This window comes from Vombatus ursinus, unplaced genomic scaffold, assembly GCF_900497805.2.
Source record: "Vombatus ursinus unplaced genomic scaffold, bare-nosed wombat genome assembly UNPS02014807.1, whole genome shotgun sequence".
Lineage (NCBI taxonomy): Eukaryota > Metazoa > Chordata > Mammalia > Diprotodontia > Vombatidae > Vombatus > Vombatus ursinus.
Genome location: NW_020954585.1, coordinates 9,798,890 through 9,812,374, shown reverse-complemented (window position 1 = coordinate 9,812,374; position 13,485 = coordinate 9,798,890). Strand labels below are relative to the sequence as shown.

The window sequence follows — 13,485 nt, the reverse complement described above, 5'->3', positions numbered from 1 at the left end:
CACTATATGCCTCAGTTTCTTCATCTGTAAAATGAGCTGGAGAAGGAAATGGCAAACCACTCCAGTATCTTTGCCAAGAAAATCCCAAATGGGGTCATGAAGAGTGTGATATGACTGAATAACAACAAAACTTTTTTTGTGTCATGGACCTCTTTGCCATGGACTGCTTCTGAGAATGTTTTAAAATTTAATATTTTATTTTTCCCAATTAAATGTAAAAACAATTTTTAACATTCATTTTTAAAAATTTTGAGTTTCGAATTCTCTCCCTCTTTCCCTCTACTTCTACCTCATTGAGAAGGCAAACAACTTGATATAGGTTATATATGTGTAGTTGTGCAAAATGTTTCCATATTAGTCATGTGAAAAAAAAAACAGACCAAAAAAGAAAAAGAAAGAAAATTTAAAAATATATGCTTTGATCTTCATTCAGACTCCACCCATTCTTTCTCTGGAGATGGATAGCATTTTTCATCACAGGTCCTTCAGAATTGTCTTGAATTTTTGTATTGCTGAGAATAGTTGTCATTCACAGTTGATCATTGTAGGCGCAGCTAGGTGGTACAGTGGATAGAGCACCGGCCCTGAAGTCAGGAGGACCTGAGTTCAAATGTGACCTCTGACCAAACACTTGACACTTACTAGCCATGTGACCCTGGGCAAGTCACTTAACCCCAATTGCCTTAAAAAAAAAGTTGATGATTGTACAATATTGCTGTTACTATGTATGATGTCCTCCTGATTCTGCTCATTTCACTTTGGATCAGTTCATGTAAGTCTTTCCAGGTTTTTCTGAGAGCATCCTGCTTGTCATTCTTATAACGCAATAGTATTCCATCACAATCATATACCACAACCTGTTCAGCTATTCTGTAGTTGATGGACATCCCCTAAATTTCCAATTGTTTGCCACCAGAAAAGAGCTGCTATAAATATTTGCCTACACATAGGTCATTTTCCTTTTTGTTTTTAACTCTTTGGGATAAAGACTTAGAGACCTAGTAGTGGTATTGTTGGGTCAAAAGGGTATGCATGGTTTTATAGCCCTTTGGGCATAGTTCCAAATTGCTCTACTGAATGGTTGAATCAGTTCACAACTTCACCAACTGGGCATTAGTGTTTCAATTTTCCTGCATCCCTTCCAACATTTATCATTTTCCTTTTCTGTCTTATTAGCCAATCTTATAGGTATGGGGTGGTATCTCAGAGTTTTAATTTTCATTTCTCAAATCAATAGTGATTTTTGGAGCATTTTCATATGCCTATAGGTAGGTTTGATTACTTCATCTGAAAACTGCCTGTTTGTATCCTTTGACCATTTATCAATTGGGGAATGGCTTTTATTTTTACAGATTTGGCTAGGTTCTCTATATATTTGAGAAATGATGCCTTTATCAGAGAAACTTGCTTTAAAATTTTTTTTCACGGTTATGATTATTCTGTATTTCCCTCCATCTTATTTTCCCCGTTTATCCTACTCTTGCTTTCCTTTTACCCTGTCTATCCTCAAAAGTTTTTTGATTCTGACTACTACCTCCCCTAATCAGCCCTCGTTTCCATAGTCCCACCTCCTCTATCCTTCCTGCTTTGCTATAGGGTAAGATTGATTTTTATGCCCAACTGATTGTATCATTATTCCCTCTTTGAGCCAATTCCAATAAGAGTAATTTTCATGTGCCCCTCCCCCCATTTCAAAATGTTTTTAAATGTGTAAAATACATAAGGAAACCAATTTTATTGAAATGTATTTATCAAATTTTTTAAAGTTCTTGGATCCCAGGTTTAGAAGCCTTCTTCTAGATAAAATATAAAAATGATGCTTTTTTCAAGTTTTATTGCCCATCAGTAAGAAGAAACATAGAAAAAGATCAATCCCATCCAAAGAGATATATCTTGTGAAATTAATAGATATGCCTTAGGACTAACTATCCTAATATCTTTGAAGTTTTTCTTATACAATGCTCATCATGGCAGTAAGTCATCATTTTCATCCTGATTATAAGAAGCCCAGTGGGTGTGTAGATTGTATTAGATCTCAGATACATTGGTCTAGGTGCTACCCCGATGAGAAATTTTACTCAGTCTCTCAGCAATTAAACTTCCTAGCATCATGAATCATTCTATCCTGGACATTCAAAAATATAGAAATTTTAATTTTAATTAGCAATGGTATGAAAAAATAGGTCAATATCAGCCTTTTGTTGAGAATTTGGATAACCTTCCCAATTTCCCTATTTCGGTCAGAAGCACCATTAATCTTTTTGTTTCTCTAGCTGATAATCTTTAGTTTATCTTTGACTTTCCTTTCCTTGATCTCTTATATTCATTCTCATCAAATCCTGTGAATTATTCCTTTGTAATATTTCTCAAATTTTTCCTTTACTCTCTATTCCTTGTGTTATCCCCACAATCCAATTGCTTATCACTTCATGCCTGGATTACTGCAAAAACTTTCTAATTTGTCTTCCCAGTTTTTAATATGTCTTTCCTATAATAGGGACAATATATATACTAAGAAAGACTCTGCCCTATTGGTCAGGCTAGTTTCTTTTAAGATTTTGCCATAATTTGGCTTCTTGTGTCCTGAAAGTCAAAGAAACTGTCTCTGAGACTTAATTGATTCAGGGGGATAAGACTCGAGCTGCTAATATGGTTTCACAGTTACCTAGGGCATAAAAAATTTAGCCCACCAGGAGTCAGTGTCCCCTCAGACTTGGCAGAAGATGCCCCACTGCCATGAAAATCACCATACCTCTGATCCAACACCAGCTCTTGACCACATGCATTTCCATGTGAAGAAAAGGGTGAGGGAAGAGGACAACTGTATTTACCTGAACCAGTGCTGCATTCTTGTTGAGTATCCTTTTCTTGCTATCGCTAGGTAAACCTCCTTCTGTTAACTGTTAGATGACCTGTTACAATCCCAAATATGAACCACTGAACTCACCTGAGTTAAACCTGATCTACAAGCTTTTTCCATCTATTTTTTGTGTAGTATTTATTGGATTATGTCTAAAATACCACTTCCATTGTGTTAGTCACTTGTTCAAGGGACCTATAGAAAATCCCTGTTATCTTTTCCATTGAGTCTGAACTTACTTACTTTTAGGCCCTCCAAATCTGGTCCCCTAGTTATCATATCTTATTTATTCCTCAGTATGAAGCTGCTACTCTAGTTTTACTATTCTCCTTAATTTTTACCATTGCTTAGTATGTATCTTTGTGCATACTGCTACCTCATTCAGGACTGTCCTCTCTCTTTTCCTCCTATTTATAATATACTCACCCTTCAGGGTCTGCCTTGTTTCCCCTGTTTAATAAATCCAGCTTCTCTGGGTACTTCAGCCCACACAAATAATTTCCTTTCCTTAATTATACTTAAGTCCCCAAACATAATTTAGCCTCTAATTGTGGTGCCTTGTGTATTTTTTGTTTGATGTGTGTTTCCTATTTCCCCAACTAGATTTTCAAGTTTCACAAAACACCTTAAATGGGAATGATGTCTTGTAATTTTGTATATCCCAGACAGCCTAACACGATTAGCACTAACCGTTCAATGATTGATTTTTATAGCGTGAAAAATTATTCTAAAGTCTTTTAGGAGCCACTCATATTCTCTTCATCCATTAATCAATTCCCTCCCGCAGTATTTTCCTTCTGCCCCTTTCCTCTAAAGTTCCCCTTGCCTAAAGTATTTCTCTCACCTCCTTCCTTTCTAATTCTTACCCATCCTTTAAGGCTTTGTTTGTCTCCATTACCCTTGATTTATTATTCCAAACGAAACTAGAGTAGGATGACTTTTTCCTCATTAGAACTCTTTATACATATATTTTCTGTGCTTCATTTTGGCACTTACATTTTTTCTCCCCAGTTTGATTGTGAGCTCCTTGGAGAAACAGTGATAGTATTTTATACTTCTTTATTAGCCTCAGTGCCTAGCATAATCTCTTGTACATTGTGGTAGCTGGGTAAATATTTGTTGATGAAGTATTATGATATTCTAACTTTTACATATTCCACTTCAGTGGTTTCTATTTCCCACTCACTCTGTGATGGAGGCAGGTACCAAGGCAATATTAACTCATTATTATCTCATCAAATTATCTCATCATATTATCTTATCAAAATCCATCAATCAGGAGCTTCTGAATGAATAGAATAACCTATGACTTATCCTCATATTTCTTCCTGATCCTAGGTTTCATTTGGTCGTGACTTTGAGCAACAGTTGAGTTTTTATGTGGAGACCAGGTCAATGTTTTGCAATCTGGAACCTGTTCTTGTCCAATTGATTCATGTAAGTGTATACACAGACCTGAATCTGGGTTTTTAATGGTCTGCCATTGCTATTGCTTTCTTGGTTAGGAAAAGCAGAGTTTACTAATGTTAACAAAATCATTGCATAATGGTTTTGATTCAAGTTTTCTCTTAAAATTTAAATGCTACTATTTCAGTGTATCTCCAGACAAGGATACAGATGAACTTAAGTTAAGTGGCTTGTATTGATTTTGAATGTTAGACCTGAAGCCCTTGTTAAAAAATTAAAAAAAAGATTATTATAGCAGTTTTCCACCTCTACAAAAAGACTACATGTATTCTATTTTACATTTCACTTGTGTGTTTAAAGGGAAACAACTTTTTTTTGTTCTCAGGGTTAACTTGAAGTCAAAAGAATTTTGAAGTAGTGATTCACCTAGTCTACGTACCTCATTTTATGTATCTTATAGCTGAAGACACTGGGGCCTTGAGAAATTAAGAGTGACATAAGTAGTTAGTAGCAGAACTGGAATAGACCCCACATTTCCTGATTTCATGTGGCTTATTGAATTTTCATAGCAGAAGTAGAAAATAAAAATAAGCAAGGAAATTGAGACATCTTTAAGAATTCCTTAGTCCAAATGTGGATTTAAAGTGAGCAAATTTTAGTGCAGGCAGACCTCTATGATTTTTTGAAAAGGAGATTATTAAATTTTTTTTGTTTCTAACAAGAAATAATCCTTGTACATTTAAATAGCTTTGTATGTTTATTTATAGTTAACTACTGCTGTACTCAAGAAATAGAAATTAGAATAAAAATCAAGTTTCTTAAAAGACCTATGTCTATTTCATGCACAGTCCTCTCCTGTTCTACAATGTACACGGAAATGCTCATTTTATTTGGTGTTTGCTAGGTTCGGAATAAAAAAAAGACCTGTGACTAAGTTTTAGTAAATATTAAATGATGAATTGTGAGGGTGATAATCTGCTGCCATATTTGAAGCACCTTTTAAAGTCAGGTTTTTATTTTTTTATTTTATTTTTTTTTAATTTTGAACTTGGAGATAGTGTAGAGATCATCCATACCAGCAGGAATAGGAAAATCTGAATTTTTTATTCTAAATTATTTATTCTAGGCATAATAATGTTAATCTTACCATTTCATGAGAATTGCTAATTTGACGAGTTTGTTTGTTTTATCACTCTCATTGGAGTGTTTTGATTAAGTTTAAGTGTGCATATTTTTACTATTTTGACAGCCTAATGGTAGGTATTGAGTGGTGCTTTGGAAATATTTAGATGTCCCTCACATTAACTATTTCTATATAAGCTGAGCATAGAACTTTGGCCAGTGATCTGTAGTCTGTTATAAAAGTTGTGTTTCACAGTTAATTTGGATAAGCTATAGCGGCACATTGACGATTAACTTTTTTTTTTTAATTTACTTCAAAACTCTTTAGAGTGTGAACAAGTTGACGATGGAAACAAGAAGAGTAATGAAAGGAAATCACTCCAGAAAGACTGCTGCATTTGTCCGGGTATGTTCTGAAGAGAAAAGATTCTTGAACTCATTATACTAATTTTTTATTTAACTTTTTACTTAGTAAACAGTTATTAAAGTAAAAGAATAATAAAGCAGTTGTTAAGTAGCAGGATGGTCTAAATACTGATTTTTCAAATCACTCACAGATAAATAAATTTTCTTTAATTTCTCCATTAGCAGTAATATTTGAAGGAGAATTGCAAGAAAGTTGATGTCAATTATGTTAAAGGTCATCAGAAGATTAATTGTCTTTCTCATATGCTCTTATTGTAACTGATAAGAAACACTTTTTCATTTGGAAATTCAGATTTGAGGAGCTCTTAGAAACTTCCTTTTTTATTTTTTTATGGAGAGTAGGATCTAAATTCAAACTTGTAGGGGTGGATTTCAATACATTTACCTGAAAAAAAATCTATTTTTAAAAAGTAGAAATATCAAGCTACCACGTTGGCACCAAAGATGTGTCCTGAGATGTAATAATAATCTTTTCCTTTCTCTTTTAGGCCTGTGTTGCCTTTTGTTTCATTACAATTCCTTCCTTGACTGGTATCTTCACACGTCTTAATCTCTATTTGCATTCAGGTCAGGTCGCCTTGGCAAATCAGTGCCTTTCCCAAGGTAGGTTTATGTTTTTTCCTGCTAAAGCAACTTTTTTTTTGTTTCAGAAAGAACTCTGTGATGTATCTGTGGGTTCTTTGTTTTAGAAAAGACCAAGAGAAGTAAATAAATTATGAGTTTTAAATGAGTTTATGAGTATGCACATACATTTTGTATGTAAGGGAAGCTTTGGCCACCTAAATATCTACACTCTTTAAGATGTTTTCCTGTAAGGACTTTATAAAATAATCTATCACAGACAGACTGGGTAAGGTGGCGCAGACAGATTGGGTTTTGTGTGTCTAGTGATTCTATAAATTAAAAATATTTAATAGTTATATATCAAAAAGAGCCAACCATCATTCCATATTTTGGAAGCTTGAAAACACACAAATGGACGCAAATCTTTTTGAAAACAGAACCACTTAGCTAAGTGTTATGGGTGAGAATGATGCTAGAGTGCCTTTGGAGTGTTCTTTCTAGAAAAGGTACAGATCCTATGGACTTTAGAACAATAATTTCATGTTTATTTAGAATATAGTTGAATGAATTCAAATTACTAGAAATCTTCTATAATATTGTACAATGACAATTGGCTATTTCACTGATGACCCCAAGGCTTTGAAATTTCTCAAGTACCATTTGAACCATTAAAGAAAGATTAAATAACTTTAAGTAGGCTTTTACTAAAAATGAATCCTTTTAATTTCAATTAATTGCTTATTGAGTGCTTACAACATGCAAGATGCTGTGTTAAGCATAATATTCAGTTCTCTCATATACAAAACTGATAGTAGCTCTTGTTAGCCTGAATATGATAAATGAACCCCATCCATTTAGTAGTTATATAGTGTAGGAGATGGTGCCCTGAACTTGGAGTTGAGAAGACCTGAGTTAAAAACTTTGTTCAGTCACTTACCAGATATGTGACCTTGGGCAAGTAATTTTGCTTTGAGAGGATCAGTTTCCTGTAAAATGAAGAGGATAATGGCACCAATCTCACAGGATGTTGAGAGGATCAAGTGAGATAACATATGCAAAATGCTTTACAGACCTTAAAGCACTCTAGCTGTTCAGCTCTTATAGGGGTGAAAAAGAACTTGAAACTAATGGGGGTGCCAATCAGAATGATTGGATCAATTGTGGTATATGAGTAATGGAACACTATTTTGCTGTAAAAAATGGCTAAGGATACAGTTTTAGAAAATCCTGAGAAGACTCGTATAAATTTATGTAAAGTTAAGTGAGTAGAACCAGAAGAGTTCATACAATAAAAACAATATTGTAAAAATGAATAATTTTGAAACACTGAGCAGTGCAATGACCAGTCATGATTAAACATGCTACCAACCTGACAGAGAGGTGATGGACTCAAGGTACAAATTGAGACTTATATTTTTTGAACTTGAAAATTTGTTTTGACTGCATATTTGTTAGAAGAATCTCCCCCCCCCCAAAAAAAAGGGAGAGAGAGAAAGAAAATAGATTTTTCTTAATGAAAAAAATAAAATTAAAAAAGGTAAACCACTATTGCAAGAAATCCTAGCTATTTTTCATATAAATAGGATTTGTTTGAATTGAAAATATATATTAAGATCACAAAAGTAAAAATGTGATTATTTATTGGCTGAATTTTATTTTGTATGCCAAAATTAACCTTCTACCCTCTGCTGTTGTTTTTCCAACTAGGCAAGATAGCTTTCAGATTTCTTTTTATTCAGAAAATACTTATCCTTTTAATACATGATTCCTTTAAACATGATTTTAAAAAATAACTTTTTAAGATCGTAAGATGATGGATTTAGAGCTGTAAGAGACCTCAAAAGTCATCTACTCCAACCACCTGACTTTACAGACTAGGACCCTGAGGCCCATTGGCTTAGCCTGAGGTCACCCTGAGTGGCCGAAGCTAGGATTGTAACTTTGATCCTCTGACCCCAAAATGAGTGTTCCTTCCACTGCACTTGTACCACCTCCCAGTCTAAAGCACAGGCTTAAAAACACTGTCACCTTTCACCTCCATGTAATTTTGGTGCATGATATGCATCAATTAGTTGACTTTTTTTAGTATGAGGACTGACCAGAAGACAGAGTGGATCTGAAAAATGTGTGGTAGCTGTCAATGTAAGGTGTTGTCATTAACTTGCACAGAATTATCCAAATGTACTGAAGAGTAATTGGGCATATAGCATCTTACTGTATTTATACTTAATAATTTATATGATTATTTTACTTTAGTATTTCAGTTTTGTGGTACTAAACCTTAAAAGCTTATTATTGTACTTAAAACCACTCACAGTGGTTATAAGCCAAAATAAATAATGCATTAAATTGCTGAGAATATAGAGCAAAACATAAACGAAGTCACATAAATATGCTTCATTGTCAACCCCCCAAAAGCTCCAGCTGCATAGAGAGTACCAAAGTAGAATAATCTATTGGTAATTTATTCCCTTGTCTCATCTTCCTTTATTAGCCTGTGATTTTTACCAGAGCAGTCTTGTGACAAATGAATTCCCAGCTAGCCCAGCCCAGGAAGCTGACTAAGGATTACAGCATGTGACCAGCAGTCCATTTTTTTGTTAGAAAGTGGTGTTACCCGTGGCATAAGCCTGTTGGTATTTAGAACAAAGCTGGCTCATAGGCTCAAGTCTTTAGGACAAACAAAAGACTTGCTAAATCAGTTGTTTGGTTGCGTGTATCTCGCTTGGAGACAGCTGAAATAGTTTTTAATCTAAGTCTGTTCTTAATTTTTTTTTTTTTTTTTGGTTTTGTTTGATTTGTTCTGTACATTCTGAGAGGCACTGGCTGTGATGCGTTAGAAAGCTTGCTGGATTTGGAGGTTAAAGAACTTGAGTTTGATTCCCAGCTCTGCTCCTTACTACCTATGTGATCTTGGGCATGCTACTTAACCCCACTCTGGGCCTTATTTTCTTTCTCTTTAAAATGAAGGGATTGGGCTACATGTTCTTTAGGTCCCCCAAATCTGTAAGCAATCATGTTGAACTCCCATGCCTTTTACTCATCAGTGGTTCCTTCTCTTAGGTTCATGATTGGGTTTCACTAGAATCACAATTCTTTGCCCTTTATAATTCCTTCACTTTTGTGAGTTCTGTTCTTGGATTACTTTCAAAATATAAAAATAGAGCAAAGGGGTCCCTGCTCTTTTGGCATTGCTTTGTTTCAGATCATGGTTCTGGCACCATAGATTCAAAAAGGGCCTTCTATAAGCTCAAAGGATAATCTTTCAGAATTAGGCCTGAGTTCTTAGCCTTGCTGGGGTACTAGCTAGCTTTCTGTCCTTAGGAAAATTTCTTGTTATCTCTGGGCTTCGTTTTCTTCATCTGAAAAATGAAGTAGGTTATACTTTATCAGAATTGGCATCTGTTTAAGGGAGAACAGCCTTTTTTAAAAATATTAAACTATAATTTTTTATATGTGTTATCTTTTATCCATTTATCTTTTTTAGTTAATAAGAAATCTTATATCAGCCTTATCTGTTCTGATTTTTACATTTTAACTTATATAAGCAAACACAATAGAAAGATAAAAGATTTATATATAGTCTCCAGAAAGCTCTTGTCATAATGTACATATGTAGCCTAGGAAATGGAGACAAGGCCCGGAAGAGTTGCTGTGTAGTCTTCTTCTAGTAGTATATTAGTGTTAGGTAAATTGACAGAAGCTTTTATGGTTCTAAAGTAAATTTTAGTTATTTCTTTGTACATATGCAAAACCTTCAGGTTTTCATAACAGGGTAAATGTTTATTTTAAAATTAAATTTTTTCAATTGAACTTGGATAATAAGACCTACTGGGTTTTTTTGAGCTTGTGCTAAAACAGCGTAGAAGAGTATGTTTATGCACACATGAGTGTGTCTATATATGTGTGTGTGTGTACATGTGTTTGTGTCTGTGTGTACATGTATATATCTGTGTATATGTGTATATACGTATGCACATACATACTTGTGGGAAAGTCATAAGTGTTACAAAAAGCAGCTATAGCAGGACATGATTTACTGATTCTCCAGAGTCGAGTAGGAGTAGTTTAGCTAAAGGAATACATACCAGTGTCTGCTGTAGATTTGGAGAAATTATTTTTACAGGAAAAGATAAAATGGATCCTAAAAAACAAAAATGAATTATAATCAGATATTTTCCTAAGTGTATAGGAATGTGAATCCAAGCTATTATGTTGGTTTGATCTTAAGGAAACAAAATGGAATTGTTTTATATTGCAATTATGTGTGTATGTGTGTGTATATATATATATATATGTAGTTATACTGCTGGCAGGCTGTAAGGTAGGAAAATGGAGATAAGGGAGAACAGAATTTTATGTTCTACTGAAAAGTAGAGCTGGAGGGTAAGAATTTTAAATGAAATGGGAGAAATGTCTTTATTTACATAATCTTTGATTTATATTCTTAATACCATATCAATTATATTTACTATATGCTCTCTTAAGTATATTTATTAGATGTGGCCATTGATTCCTTGCCTATATAATGAAGGGATGGAAATATAATAAGCTGTCTGCAACCATGGGTGCCCACATATCTCTCCAGCATAACAAATGAGACAAGAGGGTCAAGGTGGGTTGCCACCTTGAGGTCATAGGTTAAGGTTTAGAATTGGAAGAGACTCTCAGAGGTTGTCCAGCTGAACTTCTTCATTTTGCTGGTGAGGAGACTGAGACTCAGAAATAGGAAGTGATTTGCCTGAACTGAGATTTGAACCTAAGATTTGACTCCAAATCACATCCTCTTTTCACTCCTGTGTGCAAGCCAGCAATTCTGGAGCTAGCTCAAAAGAGAAGCAGATTCCACTCACATGTGTGTCCTTTTAATGTGTTTTTTTTTGTTTTTCTTTTTTATTTTTAACATGTGTTTTTAAAATTTTGGGTCACAAATTTTCTCCCTTCCTCCTTCCCCACCCACCCCCATTGAAAAGGCAAGCATCTCGATACAGGTTGTAGATGTGTAGTCATGCAAAACACTTCCATAGTTGTCCTGTTGTGAAAAACAGTATATTTCCCTTCATCCTATCCTACCCCTCATTTGTTCTGTTCTCTCTTTTGACCCTGCCCCTCCTCATAAGTGTTTGCTTTTGATTATCCCCTCCCCCAATCTGCCCTCCCCTCTATCATCACCCTGCTCTCTTATCCCCTTCCCCCCTTATTTTCCTGTAGGGTAAGACAGATTTCCATACCCCATTGTGTATGTTATTCCCTCCTTAAGCCAAATCCTATGAGAATAAGATTCACTCATTCCCTCTTACTTTCCCCCATTTCCCTTCCACTCACTGTAAAAGCCTTTTCTTGTCTGTTTCATGTGAGATATTTTACACCATTCTACTTCTCTCTTTCTCCTTCTCTCAGTATAAATTCTTTCTCACCCCTTAATTTTATTCTCCAGATATCACCCCTTCATCTTCAACTCACCCTGTGCCCTCTATCTAGCTATCTATACATACATATAATTTTTTTCCCTCCCACTATCCTAATACTGACAAAGGACTCATGAGTTACAAATATCATCTTTCCATGTAGGAGTGTAAACAGTTCAACCTTAATAAGTCTCTTATGATTTGTCTTTCCTGTCTCCTCTTCATGTTTCACTTGAGTCTTGTATTTGAAAGTCAAATTTTATATTCAACTCTGATCTTTTCCTCAGGAATATTTGAAAGTCCCCTATTTCATTGAATAGCCACTTTTTACCCTGAAGTATTATACTCAGTTTTGCTGAGTAGGTGATTCTTGCTTTGCTATCCAGAATATCATATTCCATGCCCCCCGGTCCCTTAATGTAGAAGCTGCTAAATCTTGAGTTATCCTGATTGTGTTTCCACAATACTTGAATTGTTTCTTTCTGACTACCTGCAATATTTTCTACTTGACCTGGGAATTCTGGAATTTGGCTATAATATTCCTAGGAGTTTTCCTTTTGGGATCTCTTTCAGGGGGAGATCGGTGGATTCTTTCAATTTCTATTTTGCCTTTTGGTTCTAAAATAACAGGGCAGTTTTCCTTGAGAATTTCTTGAAAGATGATGTCTAGGCTCTTTTTTTGATCATGGCTTTCATATAGTCCAATAATTTTTAAGTTCTTTCTCCTGGATCTGTTTTCCAGGTCAGTTGTGTTTTCCAATGAGATATTTCACATTCTCTTCCATTTTTTCATTCTTTTGGATTAGTTTTACAGTGCCTTGATTTCTCAAATTGTCACTAGCTTCCAATTGCTCCATTCTAATTTTTAAGAAAGCATTTTCTTCAGTAAGCTTTTGGACTTCCTTTTCCATTTGGCCAGTTTTGCTTTTTAAGGCTTCCTTCTTCTCATTGGTTTTTTGGACCTCTTTTGCCATTTGGGTTAAGCTATTTTTTAAGGTGTTATTTTCTTCAGTATTTTTTTGGGGTCTTCTTTAACATCATTCTCAGTTTTTTCTCCACTTCTCTTTCTTGCTTCTCAAAATTCTTTCTGAGCTCTAATGGCCTGGGACCAATTCATACTTTTGTTGAAGGCTTTGGATGTAGAAGCTTTGGCTTTGTTGTCTTCTTCTGGTTGTATGTTTTGATCTTCTTTGTCAGCAAAGAAAGATTCTGTGGTCTGACTCTTTTTGCACTGCTTGCTCATGATCCCGGCCAATTACTTGAGTTATAAGCTCTTTGTTAAGGTAGGAGTCTGTTTCCAGTGTGGAGAACGTACTGTCCCAAGCTTCAGGGGTTTTGTGCAGCTGTTTTCAGAGATACTTCTAGGGACCTTTAAGTTTTCAGTTTTTCCAAGGTGCTATGATCAAGGGTGAGGTATTTACTCCTTTCCTGGCCTTTGCTCTGGTTTGTGAGTGACCACAAGCACTCTTTTCTGTCTTGGAACCGTGAGGAGGATTTCCTCTCCACAGCCACTACAAGCTCCACCACACCAGTGCTCCTCGTCGCCCCAGGACAGCCACCCAGAACTGTGACCCAGATCCAAGCTCAGGCAAAGGAAGAGAATCCTGCAACAGCAAAGAGATTCCTGCAAGCCCCCTCTGATCAGCCACTTGATTCCGCCTCAGTTTGTGGGCTGAGTTCAGGAAGTAGCTGCCGCCC

General features: G+C 35.3%; 1 protein-coding gene across 2 annotated transcripts in view; it reads left to right on the top strand.

Moving 5' to 3' along the window:
* LOC114052273 (UPF0505 protein C16orf62) overlaps window positions 1–13,485 on the top strand; it is a 119,341-nt gene that overhangs the window by 76,121 nt on the left and 29,735 nt on the right. For both annotated transcript variants that reach the window (XM_027874811.1, XM_027874812.1), the window contains exons 24-26: window positions 4,199–4,297; window positions 5,718–5,795; window positions 6,304–6,418. In XM_027874811.1, coding sequence (XP_027730612.1) covers window positions 4,199–4,297; window positions 5,718–5,795; window positions 6,304–6,418 — 292 coding nt within the window. The remainder of the gene's footprint in view (window positions 1–4,198; window positions 4,298–5,717; window positions 5,796–6,303; window positions 6,419–13,485) is intronic.